At 40.6% G+C, this 24,811-nt stretch overlaps 1 protein-coding gene across 1 annotated transcript in view; it reads right to left on the bottom strand.

Annotated features, from left to right (window-relative positions):
• Positions 1-24,811, bottom strand: part of LOC122864476 (venom phosphodiesterase 1) — a 44,631-nt gene that overhangs the window by 2,231 nt on the left and 17,589 nt on the right. The window contains exons 12-24 of the mRNA XM_044171936.1: positions 21,817-21,925; positions 21,100-21,222; positions 19,667-19,698; positions 19,260-19,387; positions 18,620-18,689; positions 18,303-18,390; positions 17,495-17,667; positions 9,903-9,948; positions 9,492-9,646; positions 6,675-6,810; positions 3,685-3,762; positions 3,469-3,601; positions 92-248 (exon numbers count right to left, since the gene is read on the bottom strand). Coding sequence (XP_044027871.1) covers positions 92-248; positions 3,469-3,601; positions 3,685-3,762; positions 6,675-6,810; positions 9,492-9,646; positions 9,903-9,948; positions 17,495-17,667; positions 18,303-18,390; positions 18,620-18,689; positions 19,260-19,387; positions 19,667-19,698; positions 21,100-21,222; positions 21,817-21,925 — 1,428 coding nt within the window. The remainder of the gene's footprint in view (positions 1-91; positions 249-3,468; positions 3,602-3,684; positions 3,763-6,674; positions 6,811-9,491; positions 9,647-9,902; positions 9,949-17,494; positions 17,668-18,302; positions 18,391-18,619; positions 18,690-19,259; positions 19,388-19,666; positions 19,699-21,099; positions 21,223-21,816; positions 21,926-24,811) is intronic.

Raw genomic sequence — 24,811 nt, 5'->3', positions numbered from 1 at the left:
CAAGAAGGGAAGCATTGTGAGAATGAAGAAAGAATACAGCTGAGTCAGTGAAGTGTAAAGTTTAAAAGGTGAACTCATTTTGATTCCTTACTTTGCAGCTTTCTGAGTTGTTGACTCTGTGAGGCAACAGAAAGGACACGGTCTCCATCTCCCCGATGCAGGCGGTCACTGGGAGGGCTGAGTCCCTGCAGCTGGTCAACACCGCAAAGTAATGTGTGGGGATGGAGATGTTCGTGCCAGACACAAACCTAGAGTCACACAAAAGCTCATACAGTTTTATTCATCAGCACAGGTCGTCCCAAGTACAATGAAACTTGGACATTTCATGCCTGATTTAAAAAATACAGGAATTATCATGTAAGAAAGAACACACACAATGTTGTTTTTATTTATTTATCCTTTATTTATGCAGGGGACCTTATGATTTATGATTATCTTATTTATGATTATTTGTTTTCCACTAAAAAGGATGTTCACTAAAAAGATATGTGTCCTGTATGTGATGCAATAAAAATATTAGTTTCTTCACAAAATGTAAGGTAAAGTGATTCCAGTATTTCTTTTGTGCCATTTTGGCAACATAGTGTACTCACACTCATGGTCTGTCTTGTAATATAGCCCTGTTTCCCCATATATATTTATCTATTTAGCTCTGTGCGGCACTTTGTGATGATTCTCAGTCAGTTTGTCTTTACGTTAAAAAATGCAATGTCGTGCATTCTGTGTCTCACAGTATTGACGGCATTTCTCTTAAACGCCGTAGCTTCTAGTTCCAAAGAAAGACTTCACTTGTAGTTACCAGGTGAGGACTTTCTCAAACAAAACAACAAATCCCCATCTGGAAAATCCCATTTATCAGATTAGAGGCCAAGCTGCCCTAAAAGATGCCAGCAAATTTGGTTTACCAACAAAAACAACTTAGTAGGACTTAACTAAGAGCCAAAACTTAACTTTGATATCTAACTTTACTTTAAATTTTCTAAACCTAACAGTTGCACTGTGTAGACAGGCAGCATAATTCTATATAGCACCAAATGAATGATGAAATGAATGAGAAAATGTATTGAGTGGGATGCAGGGTGTGTTTTGTGACTCTCACAAGACATGAACACAGGGCCTCCTTTTCCAAGAAATGTGACTTAACTTGTGTCATCAAATACAGTGAAAAAAGTAGGTGGTGTCAAAACTTAATGAATACCAAGTCAGGCAGGTATGCATGGATAACAACAAACAAAATAGGTAGTAAGGGTTTGCTTTTTGTCCTGCAAGATGTGATTTAGCTTTTAATGTTTTTATCTCCTTGTGGCTTTATGCTTTGTGGTTAAATCATATTTAGCCATAGCTGCTCAAATTGTTGGGAATTAAAATAGAGCATTCTCGAGTAATGTAGACTATACAGTACATCAAAATTATACATTGTTCGATTCTTCATTACAGTGACTGACTATCTGCTATACATTTAAACGTACACTAGTTCTGCTCAAGCACTCATAGCTCTCTCCTTTTAGCAACTTTTAGCTAATCCCACAGTTTACACGCTATTCAGTTTTGCTAGCTACTGTTCTTTAGCTTAGCAGCTATCGATGGCTTCTCTCTCTCTCCTGCTCTCTCTCGCTCGGTGTGTCAAATGTTTAGCTATTCCTCTGCCTCCTTTAGTGATAACGGTACATGTAATAAATGTAGTTTACTTGTAGCGTTGGAGGCGAGGCTTAGTGAATTGGAAACGCGGTTCCGCACCATGGGAAGTCAGTCGTTAGCTGCTGTAGTTAGCCAGCCCCCAGTAGCCGGTGCGGACCGACCAGAGGTAGCCGGGGAGGCTGGGTGACTGTCCGAAGGAAGCATAGCCCTGAGCGGAAGCCCTGAGCGGAAGCCCTGAGCGGAAGCCCTGAGCGGAAGCCCTGAGCGGAAGCCCTGAGCGGAAGCCCTGAGCGGAAGCCCTGAGCGGAAGCCCTGAGCGGAAGCCCTGAGCGGAAGCCCTGAGCGGAAGCCCACGGTTCACCACCAACCTGTCCACGTTTCTAACAAGTTCCCCCCACTCAGCGACACACCTGCTGAGAAACCAACTCTGATTATCGGCAGCTCCATTTTGAGAAACGTGAAGTTAGCGACACCAGTACCAAATACAGTAAGATTGTTATTCACGTCGGTGGTAACGACTCTCGATTACGCCTCCGTAGTTTTCTCTGGGCCCTCGCCAAATCTGACCAGTGATGTCCGGCAAACGAGACCAGGAGGGAGAGTTGTAGTCCTACACGCTTCTCTGCGCTTCCATTAGAGCAGTTACCCACCCAAAACTCCTTAGTGATGGTGTCTGCCCCCCCGACCACTTAAATTAATCAAATTAAAAGTGAACAGAAGAGGAGTTATACATAAAAACATAAAGAAAATTACCACAGCTGAAATAGCACAAAAAAAAATTAGGAGAATTAAATGTGGACTCTTAAACGTCAGATCTCTGTCGATATCAGATTTGATATCAGAGTATCATAATGACGTATTTTGTCTTACTGAAACCTGGCTGGGTCATGAAGAATCTGTTATGACTATGCCTAAATGAATCCACTCCACCCCATCATATTAATACTCACAATGCTAATGTTTAAGACCAAAAACCAAGTCTAACCCTAACCAATCTTTGTGAAGTTAAGGACCTAAATGTTAACATTCGCATTAAGACGATTACAAACTCAGCTCCCTCTCACCACATGAACCTTGCCAGAATATGAACCGTCCAGACCTCTTGAGTCATCTAGCAGAGTTCTGCTTTCTCCAGAGTCTAAACTAAACATGGAGATGCAGCATCCAGTCTTTGTGCACCACAGATCTGGAACAAACATTCGGAAGATTTCGGCCCATTTTTCAATATCCTGTCAAGAGTTGTGACAGGCCTAACCTGTCTAACCAAGCACACATGGCAAAAGCTGGGTCCAGCGTGCACAGATGTTCAGTCCAATACGCAGATGGATAAGATGAATGGATAAACCAAGTGTCTTACCAGAACTCTCCAGATGAAATATAAAAACATTTCCTGTCTTGTTCCAGTGTATTTCCTCAAAAGCAATCCTCCAAATCCTACGTGGTGGCTTATAATATGGAATGCTGAGTAGAGGCTAATATTATTAAAATCATTTAGTAAGTAAAATGCTACAGTCAGAACCTTTAACAGTTTCAAGTAATATTTGTGTATAAACGACACATGCACATGGCTGTATTTTATCCCCTGATGATGGGTTCATGATGTGGCTGCTGTCATATAAAAACACATCTCCTGGTTACATTTTAAGTTTTGAGAGCACATGGTTCTCTATGGATTCAGACAATGGTCTTATTTTAATGTGGCTTGAATTGAAAAAAATATCTTTTTGCCTTTAAACCCTGAAGAAGTCAAGGTTGTTTGTCTTAAAAAAGAAGAAGCTGTAAAAGTGGTAATGCTAATATTATCATCTTCACTAGGACTTCTTCACTTACTGTTGGATCTGCTCTGGAGTGTCGTACTGGCCGTCATGGTTGTAATCGAAGACGGGGCCCGTCAATACGTTAATGCCGTTGTAAATTGAGGCATATTTCTTTAATAGGGTGCTGTGAAAGTAGTCCCAGATCTCTAAAAGAGGAGAGTAGAGAAGATTAAACAAAAAGAAAAAAGGGAAGTTGTGCAGTATAGTTTTTGCTGTGATATTAACTTACTCTTAAACTCGGGGTACATTGGCACCACGTTACTCATAAGTAGAGCATCGTACTGCTGGTCCACAGTTGCATTCAGATCTGCAAAAACACAACAAGAAACAATCAATTTTGGATGTGATAACATGTGGTGCAGCCCAGTCGCCAGAATTTATTTTTTTTATCAATTGTACGCTTCTGCAAACCACAGATATGTGCAATCTGTACGTTTTAATACATATGAGACATATCATATCAACATTTCTACAATATGTTTCATAGAGACGTAGTTAAAATGACGTCTTTAAGAGTTGATTTTCTTACTTGGAGGAGGAGGGATTGGATGCGTTTGATGTAGAGATTAAACGTTTGAAATGTACAGATTGCACGTATCTGTGGCTTGCAGAAAGGTGAGAGGAAGAACTTCACTGAACTTAACTGTAAAAACACAATGTATAACTGCCTAGTACTATCCTTTGTAAAATATGTGTACTTTTATATCAATAATTTTCTCTCTTAAAAGATAGGATTTGTTTCCAACTACATCCTTAGAAAATGTTTTGCAATTGTGAGAGGCCACAATTTTGAGGAGAAAGACAAAAAAACCCTGCTTCAGTTCTGTAGAAAAACAGATTTCACTTTGAGCAACACTATGCAGCTAATCAGTGCGTGATAAGCAGTACGAAGGGAGTAAGACAGAGTTACTGTGGAACTCAAGGGAAGTTGTTATTTCCATTCTCAGTCAAGATACAAGGCTGACAACACCCCCACAATGTTTTTGTGTGCTACATGATCTCTTGTCAAACTGTAACATATGGAGAAGAGGAACATAGGTAATTTCTAGAGAAGAGAAACCTTGGGGTGCTTTCGTTTTTAAGTGATTATCTCTGTATTCACTGAGCAACAACAACACTACCACCACACAAAACAATACTTTTAACTACAGTGCATGGAGTTTGTATTCTGTACTGGAACTTTCAACAGAACAATAACTGCAGCCAAAAAAATTAAAACAAAAAAGATAGTAAGTGTAGCACTTAGCATTTAAATAACTGTAATGATGTGCTGCAATAAACACTGACTTAGCATGAATGTGAACCTGCAAATAAGGTCCATGTAATGAAGCGAAAAGAGTATATTTTCCTGGCAAGTGAGAAGACAGCATCAACCAAACATGAAATGGAAAGACAAGATGTGTAAAGGAGAAGGTGGATAGGCAGACTTTCCTGTTTTGTGAGTCAAAATTTAATTTAAAGTCAAAGGCCAAAATGTCAATGGACTATGCCAATGGTTTTGCATCCAATTTCCTATCTTGCATGCAACAGTTGGTTTTACTTAATTTCCAGGAACTGGAAAATAGAAAACTTGCAAGGCCCCTCACTGGCACTCAAAATGCATTCGCTTGAAGTCTGCATAATTTATGTCCCAGGACATGTTGGATGACACTTTCTCTTTTTCTTGTTTGGTGGTAGAGGAGTGGCAAGGTCATGATGTGGTTAGTACTATCACCTCACAGCAAGAAGGTCCTGGTTTCAAATTAGCCTACCATGGAGTTTGTATTGCCTGTGAGAATGAACAGTTCAGTCTCCAGCGTGTACCCCGCCTCCTGCCTAAAGTGAGCTGGGAGAGTCCTTAGCCCCAAGTGACCCTGCTCATACAGAAAAAGCAGATGCAGAAGATGGAAAGGTGTCCGGAACCTCACAGCTGGCTCTTCTTTTCTATATGAAGGAGCAGCAGCCTGGTAGCTCAGCTGCTTAGATTCAGAGAAATATTATAATATACTATATCTCAATCTTCTGCACCGGAGTCACAGGGAGGTGGTATGGGTGGATGGTGAGTGCAGGATTGTGTGGTTAGGTTTAGGCAACAAAAGCACAGAAAATTCGTAGTTTGGGTTAAATGTTAAACACGTTGTGTCTCGTGCTAGACGTCACTGCAGATGTTTTCTGTTTTAAACCAGATTCATGATCTTTCCTGAACCAAGTGCTGTGAGTGCCTCCACATAACCATACAAAGTTTTAATTATGCGGTAGTTGTTAGAAGCTGACATTGTATTGCAAGATCTGATATTGTGGCAGAAAAGAAATATAACTATATACTATATAACTATACTTTGCGGTGAACATTTCATTGATATGATCAAAAACTTGCTAGATATGTTAATTAACATTTCCTTCAGTCTGCATTACGTTTCCTTCAAAACAAATTTACTGTTGCATATTAGTTGTATGTAAACGTAGGTTTTAGGAGACAGGGTTGACAATGAAAAGGGAGGACCATGGCTGCATCTCAATATAAAGACCATGAACATCACAAGAAGAGAGAAGAGATGACCAGGTTTCCCCTGTTTGTGATATTCATAGAAGGGATGCCAGTTCAATTTTATTTTTAATTCAAAAAACTTTTTTTTTTAAAACAAGGTGACAAATTCTACAATATAATGTGGGAAATGTAGGGCAGAAAATATAAGAATTGATCATATTAAAAAGAAAAGAATAAATCTGTGGGCTGAATTCAACCCTTTTTCTGACATGAGGGTGACAAATATAATGTATGAAAACGTCTGGGGAAGTAACATTTTTATTCTGACGTAAGTTATGTTGTTTCAGTGTGTTGGGTGATGATGGGGTTTGTTATGAGTAAAAACACAGTTCAGGCGTGCTGGAAACACTGACAGGGGCCACTAAAACAGATGTGTAAGAATTTATGGAGAATTTATGAGATGGGAGGGTAGAAATTCTGTAGAAAGTGCGTATTCATACAAGTGTGTCAAAGAGTAAGTGAGAAAGAGAGAGCAGAGGAAGTGAGTGTAGCAGCTCGGAAGATGCTCACATCCTTTTGAACACCAGGAGATGTGGTTAAAAAAAATACCCAAAAAGCATCAAGTCATACATGTACATGTGTGTGTGAGGGTGTGCCTGCGCATAAGGCACATGGACCAGACTGACTCTGGGTTGTGATTCGTGAAGCTCAGTGTGAGTTTGTCTTGGTGTCAGATGGGTGCTGATTCCTACTGGGTGGATACAGGAAGGCGTGCGTCAGTTTCGCAGCAGTGTTGTACTGGTCACATCTGGGACTCTGGGACGCTGGGACTCTGACATCAGCCCTCAAACAGTCTGGTGACACTGCCGGCAACGGGTCCAAGTTTATCTACAAGAATGGGGAAAATCAATTCAAATATAAATCATTTTGGTTTTATGTGCCATCGTTTTGAGATGAAGTCATTTTGGCTAATAAAAAAAAGACTATAACTGTGAAGCAGCTGTGGTCTCTGGTTTGTGATCTATTTTCATTGGAACTACTTTCGACCAAAGAAATTGTCCCTGAAAACTGTATGAAAACCAAAGCTACCTGCGCAGCAAGATACCACTACAATGGGTTTTTGGTTAGATGCCTGAAATAAGGTCTGTGGATAACAAAAGCTTAGGAGATTTTCACGTTTTGTTCCACGACATAATACATCAGTGTGAATTTTGAAGCTTTTACGTGTCTTAAAAAAGGTGGTTGCTAACATGTGGCTAAATGAGACAACGGAGATTGTCAGGGACATTAAACGTCATCACGCCAAAAACACGAAAACTACTCACTAGTCCGCCTTTACAGCCTTGTTGTGTTTATACTTGGAGAATGGAGAAATCCCATTGTCTTTTTGTCGAGGGAACCAGAGCGATACTAACGTTCGCGTTGGCCTACAAAAATACGTGCACCTGCAGCACTCTATTCATTGATTGCATTAATATTTTTTATTTTATTTTGTTGCTAGGCTGGTACTTAAACTACCATAATGTCGTCTTGGAATATCTGTCACGACTGTTCTGGCAGTTGGAACATGGCAGTATGTCTTTCATTTGTTGTGCGGTGGCACTTCAAAGACGAATTCACAAAGAGCGAGTTGTCTGCCAGAGTTTATTGCAATATTCAGTCACACATTTGCAAATGGACCTCTGAGCTTGCAAGGTTAAGAGATACTGGATGAAGTTCAGATGAAGACATTTATACATATGAACACACAATGTTTTGTCTGTAGATTCACAACCTTATGTCTAGAGAGCAGTCTTTCTGCCTCTGTCTGCTGGGCATCAAGAGTTTCTGATAACATTGGCTCGGAAACCGAAGGCTGAATTCCATGGGAAGCTGAGCAAGGACAAGGTCTTAGGCAGTATTCTGTCTAATATACGACAGTATTAAGTGAATATGGTTTTAAACTGCCAATACAGTTGTTACCTGTCTAACGTCTGTATCTTATTTGTCACTGTGCATAGGCTACCAAGATGGGTTCTCTGGAGATTAATAAAGTTATCTAATCTAATCTATTTCCTAAATTAATATGAGTTCAATCAAATTACCACACAGCAAACCTGAGGATATATAATACAGTATATGAATATGATACTACTTCTTATTCTATGATATATTCTGGCCCTGTCACACATATACATTCTCCTTTCACATACATATATTTTCACTCTCACATTAAATAATTTTCATTCTTACACCCACACATTCTTACTCTCATATTTATATATTTTCACTCACACATGCACATGCAGTCAGTGTATACATTTCATATTATATATAATATTTGTATGAAGACAATATATGCGTGTTAGAGAAGAATGTATGCGTGAGAGAGAGTACAGTGGAAACGGAAGGCAGCTCATTTATCGCGCTGGGATTGGCTGAGAAGCTTGAGGTCAGGTCTGAGGCGAGGGGGCAAGGAGAGTGTTATTATACATCTGCACACAGAACGTCATTCTTCCTGAACCAGCCGCCCTCTCATCCGCTCTAAGCCTCTGGCATCACCACACGCCTACAGCAAAGGCTTCCATGAGTTTCCCGGGAACTCTCAAACAGCAAGTAACTCTGTTTCTCTCTCTCTTTGTTTTCTCACATAGAACCGGGCTTAAAGTTAACTTTTAACTGACGTTACGCTGGTCTGGCAGAAGCCTCCCCCAAAACTTGACCCATAAGCAAGCGGACAATTCTCATGAGTCCAGTATGTTTGTTTGTTAGAAAGATAATCCAAGAAAACTCCTTGCTGCAATTTAGTTTGTGGAAAGTCCTGCCCCCTGCCCGTGAAGAACTGTTTATTTCTGTGCACATAGTGCTACCACATGGCCTTTTATAAAACACTTTTAAAATATGTCCTGGATTCCTTTGTTCAACACGAATCAGTACAGGCTGCTCCAATTTCTGCCTGAAGAGATTTTCTACTGTTTCTAGTGTTTTCTTACCAACAATCTCATAACATTTGTGAAAAGACATCCCAAAGTTTTTTGTTTTTTATTTCCGACCCAGAGCCTAGGATCTGTCATGGTGGCCAAGTGCTTGCTCATGGTGGGATTTGTTGGGTCTCTGTACGGTCTAGACCTGCTCTATAGGAAAAGTGCCCTGAGATAACTTCTGTTATGATTTGGCGCTATATAAATAAAATTGAATTGAATTCTGTTTTCCTGTAATTCCCAAATTCTTGTACGTAGGTGTGGCCTATTTTACATAAACTGCCACAACTCTGGAATGCACTGTGCAGCTGCAACCAAATTTAGATTCCACATGTAAACATCAAGTCTGAGTGATCATGCAAAATTTGATGGTTATTTTACCACTAGGTAAAATTTACCTTGCCATACTGTAAATCTGTAAATTAACTTGAAATTCACCCTTGTACAAAGCCCTGACATTACTGGACAGGATCTTGTTATTCCTCAAAAATCAACATGATTGTCTATCACCATGCTGTTTTTTTAGGATTCAGATTTAAAACATTTAAACATTTCTTGTAATAAAATCATACATTTTTAATATTCTTTCTTCACCACTGACAGACTTACTGGCTTGTCGATGGTGAAGGAGCTCCACAGAGGCATCAGGGCTTTGTGGCTGTAGGCGATGATGAATCCCTCCTGGTAGAGGATGCAGTAACTCTGGTCAGGCTGCAGCATCCGGGGACGACCAAACAGCATGTGTTTCTTCTCTGCAGCGGACTCTGAAAGACGAAAAGTGCAGTTCACTCAGAATTACTGAAATCATCATCAACAAATGTTGTGGTGACAGTGGTGCAGAGATTTTGACCAGTAATCTTTGCGCCAATCTGTGGAATTTAAAAAATGACACAATTTTAAAGAACTAATCTAGATTCCAAAATCTAGAAAATAAAAACACAAATTACAGATCTCAGAGACAGTTAAGGTAAGGAGAACTTTCTTTAAAGCACAAAGGCCATCAAAATGGAACCTCCTCACCTTCCTCTGCCGTCAGATTCAGACGGCTGTTTATAGCATTTCCACTCTAAAGAGAGAGAAAAAGAAAAGAAAACATAACATATGCCGTTAATGGAAATTAATGTAAGTTATTGTGTTTTACATTTTTTTTACCAAGCACAGTATACACTTACACAATTAAATACATGATACAATATTGCACAATATGCTGGCCTGTAAAGGAGTAAAGTGTCACTGACACATTGTTATTTATACATCAGTTTAGGTTAGAAAACCAGCTGCATTGATTTGAAATGTTAAGACTGATTAAAATCCCTTCTATGACATCAAGGTGTTTCTTTTAATTGAAACACTAGTGCCACAGTACCTATACTTTGCTTGTCTACTTTGACATGTTTGTTTCTGTCCAGTGTCCATCCCTCATGAAAATATCAGGAACTGAGCTGTTGCCTTAAGGAGCAAAGTTTCCACTTTGTACAGGGTTTATATTATATTCAATTAAAACTGGCGTTCTGTGGGAATATAACAAATAGTCTAATCAAATTGAAATTGGAATTACAATGTACAGAATCCTTGCACTTTGAATATGTTATTACCTTCTTAGCACTGACTGAGTTATCTAAGCAGTGAGAAAAAGTCTTGAAACTGTTGTCTTCTTAACTATATTGCCCCACAGCCATTTTCCTCATCCACACTACAGACTTTTGTATTTATCCTCTTGGGAGACTGTTTCCCAAAAGCTTTAAGATATCAAAAATGTCAGGTTAGTGTGGATGGAGGGACAAGACAGAGAAAAAAAAGATGCATTTTCAAAGTGCAATGGCTGGACTGAAGAGGAGGGGGATCTCTGTTCTCTTGACAGGGGAGAAGGAAAGGACGAAGGAGGAGAGGTTAAGAATCCAAGTGGTGATCATCAAGCAGACAATGAGGCTGTGATGATTTGCCTTCCTGCTGCTGAGACAGCTGTGTTTTACGGTGTATCATCTTAGACCTGGTGGACTGATGGGTGGCTGACTTCAGGCTAAACATACTGGCTGAGTTAGGAAAAATGTCTGCACGTAAGAGGTGAGTCACTCCTAACTTCTGAGAGTTTTTAAAAAAAATACAAGTATTGTATTCTCATATAATGATATAATAGTCAGAGATCAGAGAATAGTCAGAGGTCAGAGGAAGTCAGCCGCAGCTAGTAATGCGCCTTGTTATGTCACTACGTATACTTATAGTACATGATTTTACCTGAACTGGCTGTTTATTTTATTGTTTATTTTATTGCTTTTGTGTATTTTATGTATTTTATTTCTTTATATTTCGTCATTCACTGTGGTATTTTATTTCTCTTGTTGTGAAGCACTTTGTACTTTGTTTTGATAAGTGCTCTATAAATAAAGTTTTATTATTTATTATTATAAAAGTATATGGACACTTGAACCTTACATCCACATGAGACTGTTGAACACTGATGTTAATTTGCTGCTATGACAGCCTCCATTCTTCTGGTTTGAGTCTTTCCACCAGCTGTTGGAACCTGGCTGCATGGATTTGCTCCCAGTCAGCCACAAGAGCATCAGTGAGATGTTGGTGTTCCAGTTTCCTGGGAAAACCATTTATTTATTTAACTGGCTTTGTGGACAGGGGCTTTGACATGTTGAAACAGGAAACGGACAAACACAAACTGCTTATTTTCCATCTGTTAAAGCTTCTTTATCCAGCCTTGTTAATTATTATCAGCAGCAGTTTGCACTTCTGAATCATGCTCTCCAGGTCTGATGTCGACAGTGACAGAGGATCCATATATTTTGCCTGCAAGTAGTGATCGGAGTCAAATCTAATAACTTTGCTGACTCATCTCCGCAGAGTTTCAAAGAAAGTGAAACAGATAAAACAAAAACATGAATAATTACTTTGTATGATTTTAGAGATTTCTATGTTGGTGTGCCTTCACCAATTCAAGTAAAATTTTTTACAGAAAACAGGTTAGGTGTGCACTTTGCTGTTGACCTGCTCCAAGCAGGTTGCGTTGGAAACAACACACTCTCTCCTGCCACTGTGGCGCATGGCAAATCACCAAACTACCAAACCGGTGCAGGCGAGGAGAGAACCTCAGTGTGTCTCAAGAAAACACAGACATAGGAATTACATCAATATTGGATGATTCCACACCTCACGATTTGTGTCCAGCGCCCACGCAGGAAGTAGTGTGTCCTTTATGTAGCGGAAAGTAAGGGTGTAACGCATCAGACTTTCATGCAGAAGACCAGAGTTTGTGTGCCATAACACTAAACACTAAAAAGGCTAAAAAGCCTGGACTAGCACTAACCTTGTGCCTCACAGGCAGAGATACAGTATGTCCTTATTGAGTTGCAGAAAGCACCCATGAATCATTTAATATGGCTGGTGCATTAAATCAGGATGTGTAATTGGTGGTGAAGGCCAAAGAAATCCTCACAATGATATTAAAAGTTCAATTTTTATCATTCCGTGGATGAGTCAAATATAAAAATATCCACTCTAAGTTGAGCTCACTTTCACTTTTCTGCTCTCCATGCCCTCTCTGTTTAAGTGAGTGTGCTTTTATGCAGAGATGTATCATGATATTGGCTGCCCCTTCTTTTGGCCAATTATTTGGTCAAGTCAAGTTTATTTATATAGCACACATTCCTTTGTCTTCTGTGTCAAATGTTGTAATTGAATACAAATAAAGATTTGTTTAAAAAATATTCTTTATGTATTTTGTTACAGAAGGATGAGTTTAAGTGAAATCAATTTCTTCCAAAAAGAACCTCTGAAAAACAGTCTTGTTTATCTTGTGGATTTTGCCAGTGGATTTAACCTTCATTTCTGTTAAAGTGTGGTGGTAAAAGTAATGGTACATCTTTGACCTTTACTTTTTATCATCTATGTGTTCAAAAGTGTTATTGCATGCATTTTTGTTCCATTTTAAAAGTTTTGTTTAACAGTGAAGTTAATTGATCCTTATGCAACTTTTTCATTACAACACTACCAGGATGCTCACAGCTTCAGTGATACACCTCTATCCAATTAATATTGTATTTTAACTGTAATATTGTATTATAATAATATTTAGTGTTTTTTTTGTTTTTTAATATTGGTACATTGACTGTTGATATTTAATTTCACATTATCCTCCTGACAATTTTATATTTTATTTAATCCATGAGTATTCTCTACATATTCTATTTATCTTATTATAAGTCTACATCTGTTACGGACAGACAGGCAGGAGACACCAATATGGAGACAGATGGGTCTTTACATCTTGCCTCGTTCCTGTGCCGAAGACGCCACGTCCCAGTGGCTCCAAGGACTACAGACCGGTAGCACTGACCTCCCACATAATGAAGACCCTGGAGAGACTGGTGCTGGAACAGCTGCGGCCCATGGTCAGACCCCTCCTAGATCCCCTTCAGTTCGCCTACCAGCCCGGCTGGGATATGAGGACGCCATCATCTTCCTGCTGAACCGCAGCCACACCCACCTGGACAAGCCGGCAAGCACGGTGAGGATCATGTGTTTTGACTTCTCCAGTGCTTTCAACACCATCCGGCCTGCCCTGCTGGGTGAGAAGCTGGCAGCAATGGATTGTGGATTACCTGACTGGCAGACCACAGCACGTGCGCCTGCAGCACTGTGTATCGGACAGCGTGGTCAGCAACACTGGGGCCCCTCAGGGGACTGTCCTCTCTCCCTTCCTCTTCACCATCTACACCACAGACTTCAGCCACCACACAGAGTCCTGCCACCTTCAGAAGTTTTCTGATGACTCTGCTGTGGTGGGATGTATCAGCGGTGGTGATGAGTCTGAGTACAGGGCTGTGGTGGGTAACTTTGTCTCATGGTGTGAGCAGAACCATCTGCAGATCAATGCGACATAGTCTAAGGAGCTGGTTGTGGATCTACGGAGGGCCAAGGCACCAGTGACCCCGGTTTCCATCCAGGGGGTCAGTGTGGACATTGTAGAGGACTACAAGTACCTGGGAGTACACCTTCAACATCTGCCGGACAATGCTGAAGATGTTTTATGAGTCTGTGGTGGCCAGTGCTATCCTGTATGCTGTTGCATGCTGGGGCAGCAGGTTGAGGGTAGCGGACGCTAACAGACTCAACAAACTGATCCGTAAGGCCAGTGACATTGTGGGGGTGGAGCTGGACTCTCTGGCGGTGGTGTCAGAGAGGAGGATGCTGGCCAAACTACACGCCATCTTGGACAGTGTCTCCCACCCACTCCATGACGTGCTGGTCAAACAAAGGAGCACCTTCAGCGGAAGACTCATCCCCCCAAAAAGCACCACAGAGCGCCACAGGAAGTCACTCCTGCCTGTGGCCATAAAACTCTTTAACTCCTCCCTCTAAGTGTTAGTCTGTATGACCCTAGGTCACTAAACTGGACATTGATCATTACATCTCTGCAATACTTGAATAATTGTGCAATATCCGTGTAATACTCATGTGCAATATTTAGCTTTTTCCTATTTATTATTCATACCTCCATTACTGCTGTTGCAATACTACTTATTACTTATATTATTACATTGCATTATTATACCGGTAAACCCACTTGGTACTTCACACTTATTTTATTTTATACTTATACTAATGGTGGAGCCTGGTGTATCCGTGACATTACCCCCCCCCCTCCACGGCCAGCTCCCGATGGCCGAAAACCCAGCCAACGTGGTGATTGTTCTCTTGCAGGTAGCAGGTTGATCCGGGCGGACGGCCTGGGGTTTCGGTATGTGCGGAGTTGGGATCCTCAGACGGACAACCCGGGGCCTGGACAGGTGTGGAGCTGAGAGCCTCGGGCGGACGACCCGGGGCCTGGACTTGGGTGGAGCTGAGAACCTCGGGCGGATGACCCAGGACCTGGACCTGGGTGGAGCTGAGATCCAGCGGTGGCAAGGGGTTGGTGCTGCTGCGATCCAGCTGGGAAAGGAGGCGACTGCGGTCCGGCAGAGAGTCCGGGAACTGGAAGCTGCTGCGGTCCGGCAGAGAGTCCGAGAACGGGGAGCTGCTGCGATCCAGCTGGGAGTGATGATCGCCGGCGGCCTCCAGTTCCAGCTCTGCGGCGATCATCACTCCCTGCTGGATCGTGGCGCTGGAACTGGAGGCCGCTGCGGCGCTGGAACTAGAGGTCGCAGTGGAGCTGGAACTGGAGACGGCGCCGGAGCAGGCGAGCAGCTGGGCGGCGGTGCAGGCGAGTCGCTGGTTAGTAGGCTGAAGACTGGCCGGTAGAGGTGCAGGCTGAGGACTGGCAGGTCGGGGTGCAGGCGAATGACTGGCTGACGAATCAACAGCTGGAATGCTGAACACTTCTCTAAAGTGTGTTGCGAAACTGTGAAAAGATTGGGTGACGGATCCATTTTGTGACCATATGGATTCTGCCCAGTGGAGTGTTGGTCCGTGGAGTAGTGAGATTAAAAAGACTACCTTGGATCGCTCGTCGGGATACAGGTGCGGCTGCATCTCTAGGACCAGGGAACACAGCAATAGGAATCCATCGCAGTCCTCCGCCGAGCCAGAGAAGGGTGCTAGTTTGGACATGGGGCTGGAATACACCAGTGCTGAAGGAGTGACTGCGGAGGTTACAGAAGTGATGGTTGGAGTGGCTGGAGGTGGATTGGTGGAGAGATGTCGTCGCTATAATACTTTTGGTAGTAAGTCTGACCTTCTGTTATGGACAGACAGGCAGGAGACACCGAAATGGAGACAGTGATAAACTGATGGTGGAGCCTGGCGTATCCGTGCCAACATCAGATGCATGTACCTTCTATAGTTTGTGTTCTATGTGCTAGAGTTGAAAGCCTGTTGTTTTATTGCATCTTTGCACCTTTGTTTAGTTTGTTTTCAACACCAGGGGCCTGTACTACGAAGCAAAACAAAAACAAACCCCAGATCTCTTTTTGTTATCTGGCTTCACTAACCCTAACAACCACAATCAGGAGTGGTCACAGTAAGTCAACCCAGGGTTTCCCAATCCAGCCATGAGCGCGTTCACATAAAAGGGGCGGTGTTTGCAGCATATGACCAATTGCAAACATGGTCTACTGGCAACAGAGCAGCATATTTCACAAATGAAGAGCAATCTATAATATTAGAGAAATATGAAGACATTAAACACATAATCAAGGCTGAAAGCAACACAGCTGCAGCAGCCAAATGCAGGAAGGACAACTGGCAAAAAAAATCTGTGTGAATGCATAAATTAATTAATAGGCTTATAATATCACTGCCCTATCATGAGGGCAGAGATCTGACTATGATTACATTTATAATAATAATAAAGTTTATTTGTATAACACATGTGTGTCAGTGAGAGGGACCCAGGTAGATCGGTGAGGTTACAGGGAGCAGAGGTGAAGAAGGTGCAGGACTTGAAGTACTTAGGGTCAACAGTTCAGAGCAATGGAGACTTTGGAAAAGAGGTGAAGAGGCGAGTGCAAGCAGGTTGGAACGGGTGGAGAAAAGTGTCAGGTGTGTTGTGTGATAAAAGAGTATCAGCAAGAATGAAAGGAAAGGTGTTAAAGGTAAACAAAGAACAAACTCAGTATTATTCATTAATTCGTGTGATATGAAGTCTGAAACCTCACATCTGCCCAAGAATCTGATGCATTTTATCCAGGAACAAAAGAATCTCAGGTTGATGCTGTCAGAACTTGCCTGCAAGTAATTTCTTTTGGATTACGTTCTAACTACACAAAACATATCACAGTTTGAGGTCTTTTGGGCATCATCAAGTTCAAAAAGCCTTCATACCCATATTTTAAAGCTGATGAGACAGCCTTAAGCAGTAGTACGAAGTCATGTGTCTTCACTATTTCTTCCCCGATTTCCCATTGGGATTAATAAAGTACTCTTACCTTGTCTTATCTTTGAGAAGACATTACTGTGAAAACAGATTGGGCCTCATGCATGAAAAATTCCTAAATGAAAAACAGCAAAATAACAACTTTTGTCGGATTCATGATAGTTTTGTGATTATCAAAATGCTCATAGGTGAGAACAAAGTTTACGAGTGGTCGGGACCAGATTCTTTTCATGGTTTGTTGCGAGTTCAAGGTAAAGAAAGAACATATACCACACAACACAATACTGTCAGTGTTTTTGTTTTGTTTGTTTTTTACATTTTTCATCATATTTCTAAAACGGTTAGGTTTTGCGTAATACAAAATCAGCCCTCTGATTTGCTTGATATTGGATGATGGCACAAGGCGTAAGTCACTATTTTTGGCACACTTGAATCACATTCTTTTCAGCATGCATACCCACTTTTAATTGTTATATGACTCAGTTTATTTTTTATTGTTATTGCCCTTTTTTGCTCTGGTAGGTACAGTAGATGGTTTACAAATGCCATTAAGGATTGATGCACTTATATAGGATTATTTGTGCGTTTCCTTATGATATTAACTGATTGCCTGGAATGTGCATTTAATTAACAATCCTGAGTCACAATTAAGGTTTTTACAAACAAAGTTAAACAAAAAATAAGAAAACATTTGTGAATGAGGCCCACTGTCTTTTCTGTTCTGTTCCACATAATTCTCTCCAGTTCAATGTGACTCTACTCTGCAATACCTAAGTGTGACAATACCCACCAGGGCGGAACAGGAGCATCCCAGGTTGTCTGCAGGTTCGAGGCTGATCAGCGGACACTGAACAGGCCCGCTCCGTTCCGCAGGGGGCGCTGGTGTGTGGTAGGGCCGCCTCAGGGCGTGGTTCATGCTGCCATGAGTTCCGTTGTTGTCAGTGGGAGAGATCTGCAGCACGTCTGCATGGAACAATGACTGTTTAGTTTTGTGGACCACACCAGTGACTTTGCATGTTTGTTAACTATAGATTGTGTGTAGTTTACATTACAGCCAAACATTTCCCAAACCACACCAAAAGGTTTTTATTTTATTTCAGCTTTAGCTAAAATCTTACGTGACAAAAGTAATCATCACAATTAACAATTATTGTGCTTTATTTTTTGACAGCTATGGTGGTACCGTGTGGTAACTCTTCATGGTTGGTGCATTTAACCTGCTGAGTTACCACAATCGCATTCTTTCCACAATGTCCATGTTAGCTCCCTGATTGGCCTTTGTGATTAATTTTCTGCCAAGTTAAATCTGTAAATGTTACCTAACTTGAATGCATGATTATGAAAGCACCACCTGCCAAGGGACTCACAACAAGAGGATAATCATTTTAATAATAAACACTAAGGGAGACAAAATGTTGACAGTGATCCATTCTTTATCACAAGCAAGCTTCAAGTATCTGCAGGTTCATATGACTGGTTTTAGATAATATCAGTGCCTTTGGTTTAGATTTGGGTTGCCCTGATTGGGCCTAAAGCCAAACCACAACAAATTACAGTACGGTTATTGGTAATTAGTCAAGAAACACCCATAAACTCACCACACATAAGATTGTATAGCTCGATATTGGAAAAGGGTTCGATTTCTGTTTTGTACTGAAACTTGGGTCCATAACTGACAAACATGGCCTGCAATAAAAGAGGAAGGAAGAAATGTGAAACATTTATTTCAGTGATGCAATGGCAATGGTGGCTATGTTGGGGGGAAAAGGTCAAGTTAGTCAAAAAAGTATTAAAACGAAAGGAATAACTGCAATAAAGACACATTTTCTCAATATTTTGGAGGGAGCAGAAAGGTTTTTTATTTAGACATTACTGCTGTCTGATGACTAATAGAACAGAATAGTACAGTGCTCACGTGCATGCTCTCAGCATCGTTGTCATAGCCGTGAGTGCCGCCAGAGCAGAAGGTGAGAGATCCAGGAAATCTGTGGGGACACACAAAACAGTTTTCCAGTTTTAGCATTAAAATTAGTCACATCAGTCTCTGAAAAATACTGAAATACTGAGTGTGCAGAGCTTGAAGGGGTGGGAGGTGAAGGAATAAACTCCATGTGATTATTAAAATTCATTGGTTTCAAATCAGTGGCCTGTAAACTCCTACAGAGACTGACGTTATGGTCATTATGTTGGGAAAACTGCATCTTAAACCCCTGAATGACCACACCAGTGTTTTTCATGTCTTACCCAACGGTATTCTGTACAATCTGAAGTGTCTTAAGGAGTTTTTTCTACCTCCCGGGCAGTCTTTGTTACTGTTACTATTATCATGAATAACTGTACTGTTATCCTTCCACCTTTTATGTGGTTTCAGCCTGCCCTCTGATTTGAATCTGTAATCGTTTTGTGGGTTGTTGGACCTTTCAATGAAGTTGCATTTTACTCGTAACTACTGGTGACTACTCTCAAAAGGTCTAAAACACCAAGCTACAACTGTGAATAAGAAATAACCAAAAAAATGAAAGAGGGCAGACAAACTGAAGATGCATGATGGATACCTCTCAAACAGCCATTTTGGGTCAACCAGGATGTTAATATCTTCAATGCGACGGCTGTTGGCATAGTGGAGGCGTTTGGGTAGGTTGGGCTTCAGGTACGGCTTGATCTTTTGGTCTGGCTTCTTACACTGACATCAGCAAAAATACACAGACAGTGATTACATTTTAAATAGACACACATTTTTATAATAGTTAGTTGTGTTTATTTCTTATATTTGGCAAATAATGTGTAATTTTTCAGCAGTTCAAGAAAAATGTTGCATGTAAAACTAATACCTGAGTAGGTTTTACTTGCACACCGGTTATCATTTCATCAGAACTTCTCATTTGTCAGATGGTGCCTATCCCATTTCAGAATGAACTCCTTACTATAAATACATTTGCTGGTGAGAACACTGAATACTTACAGTCATGTTTGCAACAAGTCCAGCTGAGTCCACTGTCGAAAGGGAAAACAGAATGAAGTCAACATTTGTGTCATTACAGCAGCAACTACAATTATCTGACCTCCTGTTACACCAAACCAAAACTGTCCTGTCAATTATAGTTTAAGTTGAATTGATATCTTGCAACATTGCCAATACACACAAAGAATAAAGCTCATCAGTTGTTTTTATTAAGGATGATCTAATGGAAGAAATCCAAGATCTTGACTCCAACTTCATTTTATTACATTACATTAGATGGTTTTGTAAGATATTCTACTGACAGAAAAACTTAAGCTTGCTGGTGGCCTGTGTTTGTCACAGGTTGAGAATTTGCTTGCAGTTATTGACCCTAAGAGATTGGAGATGAGAGGCTGGAAATAGCATTACTTGTCAGTACATGCACTATAACTTATTACTTATATTATTACATTGTATTATTATACCGCACATACTTATCATCAACCGGTAATCCACTTTGTACTTTACACTTGTTTTAATTTTATACTTATATCCACTTTGTACTTCATTTATCCTGTGTATTATATTTTTTTGCTTAGTACTTCTATTCCTGTGTGCACTGACGTAAAGGTGAGCTGCTGTAACAAAAGAGTTTCCCCTCGGGGATCAATAAAGTATTTCTGATTCTGATTTGGCACCAAGAGATGGCTGCAAAACAACCCTCAATACACAAGCTTACACATTATAGTACGATAATCTACCGTGCAGATTGATTTTCAAATATTCTGCCTGCTTTTCCATGACGAAATTCTGGATTGGGCCAAATCTACGTGGGACATCAGGACTACCCTTATATCCACCTCTTTGTGACTGATGACTCAGTGTTCCCTCTGGTGTCAATCAGTCATCTTATTTCGTGTCACGCAAAGCTAGCCACAACACACACACTCCACAAATACTGGATGAAATCTCAGATCTTCATACTTGACTGGTTTCACTAACACCACCTTTGGCACAACATGCTCTTGAGTGGGGCGGGTGCATCTCTGTGCCACCGAGATGCTTTGTTGGACTGATACGGTGGCTGAACATCAGGAACATTAATTCAGGAGCATGCAGGTTCTGTTGTGCCATCATTTGTTCCACTGGATATCAAACCACACAAACCTGCACTTTGTGCTACTGAATGAAAGAAAAATGGAAACAGGAGCCAGTACATGTCAATATTCATCATCAACAAGAGTTAGTAGGAGACCTGGACGATCAGGTGGATTTTTCATGTTTTTGCTTTTTGCGAGAAACCACATGATTCTCGATGGGTTGATAAAATGTTGATGCTATTGAGGTTATGAAACCCATTCACAAGCCTTTTTATAAGATCAATGTTTCTTAGGTCAGAGTGCACCTGAGTGTGCAGCAGCATTAGTGTAGGTTGCCTCAGTATGCTTACTCACAGACTGTGTCTTTGTTTTTAGCTCTGATGCGTCCAAAAGGTCCTTCAGTGACCCAGTAGTCGCCGATGTTTCCCACCAGCTCCTGCAGCACCTCCTTCCTGTCGCAGCTCGTGGCCTCCATACCTGCAACAGCAGTCAGCTGTTATATTACTTGTTGGTATGACATTCCTGACACGGACGTTTGAAAATAAAATGCTTCTTCAGCAGCCGACTCTCTCTCTCTGGTGTCGGAGCTTCCTGAATACACCACACAAGGAAGAGCTTTAAAAACATCTCCTGCTCAGAACTCCATAACAACATGAAGCTTTTGCATCTTAGCTTTTGTATTTTGTATCATGTTTCAAGTCTCTGCAAGTTTATTTTCAGAGCAGTTGAGAACTGAAATGAATGGCTGCCTGAAAGTAAGGAACAATACTATAGCTGTGTCCCAGTTGCACAATACTAAAAACTATACTGACTCAGCGGCCAGATGTGACTAAATAAATGTAGCTGATAGAAAAAACCCAGAATTTCATAATAATAATCATAAGAAACTGGACCAGTTACGTCATCGCTGATACCTGCTTCATAGGTCAGTATCTGATATCTATCCGCCGTATCGTGCATCCCTACTCTAACCCACACAAAAACATCTGTAGATTGATTTGATCTATGACTTCATTGTGATTCATTCATTTTTAAATAATACAGTTGTATCTGTATTATATTTTGTGTTACCATGATCTGCCACGATGATGATGTTGAGACAGCGGTGTAGGCCAATCTGCTTGAGGCCGTTCATAAGCTGACCAATGATCTTATCCACACCCTGGATTGCTTCAATCAGCTGCAGGAAACAAGTGAAACAAACAAACACTCATTCAACAGCTGGCAAAATATCTCATCCTTTTTCCACAAAAACTTATAAAATGTCAAAACATACAAAAAAAGATTTTAAAAGATTATTCTAATCTAAACTATGTACTGCGATAATCATTTATGTCAATCATCACTGAGACTGCGCACATTTAACCTACTGTAAAAACACTTGTTGGCAAAGGAAGCTGCGTCTCCAGAGTTAAAGCCTTGGCGAACAAGATAAGCTTGAAATAGCATCAAAAATGTAACCAGCATCCCAGTGGACAATATAAAATAAAAAAAGAGGGAACATGTAGAATTCACTGCAAAACCTCCAAAGGTAATTAACGTTTTCCCTGACGTTTTTTGTGTGAAAACAGCCTTACAGACTGTTTGGATCCTCAGTAAACTGTTGCATCATTGTTATGGAACATGGAAAAGATTGTGCAGTCTAATGATGTTAGATGAGAATGCATGGTTGATGTTGCTACAGCTGTAACCTGTCAAAAGGCTTTGTCTGTCTTTTTCACCATGACCCCAGAGAGGCACAACGTTTCATTCACTGTACACTCACATGTGGAACAACAATACACTTAAACTTTGTCAGCTCTTAAGGAGCATTCTACAAGACAGATGTAGATGTTTCAACAGCTGGAAGCATCTGCCAAGAGAGGTGAAGATGGTTTTTCAGGATTCCCATGTTTTAATTAATTTAAAGTAATTCCAAATAAACTGGGTGGACAAGATCCTGCAGAGCTCCACGGTTTCATTTTGGGCTTCACTTGTGCCAAAACAGATGGCAAGGAGACTGTGGAAAGGTGAAGATGAGCATGTCAGAGGTAAAGTTACAATGATGGTGACATTCTTGTGTAAACAAACACGCATGTAAACACAACGAGCAATATCGAGGTCAGGAAAAATGTCATGTCCATGTATGGTACAATAACTCGTAACAGCTATTACAAAAAAGAAATATTTTCTCAAGGTGTCCTTGAAATCCTTACGGTCAGGCCACTACCATGCAGTTTAACTTGCTGCCATTGGCGTGAGTTTGGGTGTGTGTGAGTAGCTGAATGAGAGGCACTATAAAACGCCATATAAATGCAGTCCATTTACCAAATGCAGTCCAAATCAAGACCCACTAACGTATTGTTGGTTTAGTATTTTCATGGGATTTTTTGACAAGAAAATGATGCAATATATTAGCTTTTGATTAATGCAAGTTTAAGAAAAAACAAATGTAAGTGCTCACACCCATGGCCATTTAAAAGAGATCAAACCACAACAACAAAAAGAGAAACTTCTGTAAACTTAATATTTCCTTTTTCATTTTGTTATTCTTTCTCACTTGTAAGATACAAGACAAAACAGCAGTTGTTCATTAACATTACAGACGTACAGAGGTTAATAATTACAAATAACCTCCTCCACAGTATTGCTGCAGGTGCAGCCAGAAAACAATAGGTCTGATTACTGATTACTGGGCCATCATGGAAACAACATTTGTTCAGTTTCTGGTGAAACTAGGCAGGGTAAACAGCAGAAACTCAGGAAGACTCCTTCCTGAGGGCAGGGCCTAAGCAACACAGAGTAGCTTAAATTGAGCTTAAATGAGTTCTCAGACCATTTTCACAATTGAGAATGACTTCCGGATGGGAGCCGAAACGTCTTGATTCTGAAAACAGCGTCCAGATGACTACGACTGAAACCTTTTCTACGATTAAAGGAATACTTCACTGAAAACAGTATCAAACACCACCTCTAGGCTTTAAATGTAGCTCTGAAAAGTTTGCAGCTTGTTTCTTCACAGACAACAGCTATAGTCTCATTGGATTAACAACAGTTACAGTGAAACCAAACTCACAGCTGTCAGATGATCTTATGACAGTTTTTTTTTGTTTGTGGATTTCTGTTACATGATGATCATGTGGCTCAATAGTGTCCATCAACACCACTTTCAAAGGCTTTGTGTGCTCACAGGCATTTGTAAGCTTACTTAACTTTGCAAATCTTAAAGTGTGACTGTGCATGACTCAAAAATGGTTACAATTAGTATACAGTCTGCAGCTGGTACACTACCTTGTTGTTTTCACCACAGTAGAAACTCAGACGTGATCTCGCACATGATCTCATTGTTACTCTGCATGTCAGTTTAGGTAATGTTAACCATTACCTAACAGTATAACTGACTAATTGAATACTGCCAAACCACAGACAGTCACAAACACTTTTGGTTTGGTTTTGGTTAGAGTGTATTTGTGTGTTTTTGATTATACTAGAAGAAGGTGGACTTCCTCTCCATATGCACACACACAATTAGTCGGTGGAATGAGATTATTTTTAGTCATTAAGCTTGATTAGCTCATCGGGTTCCATTTGACTAAACCTGAAAAATGACTACGCTGAATTTATTTTGCCATTAAAACCTTCAACATTCAGATAAATCTTTATCATTTTCTTAAGATAAATAGACCTCTTTTTGAAGTCACCAGACTCCACATACTAAAAAGATAGATAAATGTAAAGCTCCACTCTAACAGGTGCAACAAAACTAGAGCAGTTAGGGAGATGTCAATCAAGACAGGACAGTCCTGAGAAGTGGTCTAAGTGTATATATGGTTACTGTACAGGTTTTAGTGAATATACGTGATCTCTATGTATCTGGATCAGGAAAACGCTTTTTAATACAAGTTGTAAATACACACAGATTGCATCAGAGTGCAGTCACAATTGGCCTGGCTTGCATTGTGATCAGATCTCTGCCAGGTATAAATGCAATCTGAACAGTTTGGCCACAAGCTTAACAAAAAAATCTGCTCAACAAGTTGAAAGATCACTTAACTTCACCTCTTCCTGCTATCTCAAACTGCCCGAC

Source organism: Siniperca chuatsi, linkage group LG17 (genome assembly GCF_020085105.1).
Source record: "Siniperca chuatsi isolate FFG_IHB_CAS linkage group LG17, ASM2008510v1, whole genome shotgun sequence".
In the NCBI taxonomy this organism is placed as follows: Eukaryota; Metazoa; Chordata; class Actinopteri; order Centrarchiformes; family Sinipercidae; genus Siniperca; species Siniperca chuatsi.
Note: the sequence above shows the minus strand (reverse complement) of the source record. Positions and strands in the feature narration are given on the sequence as shown.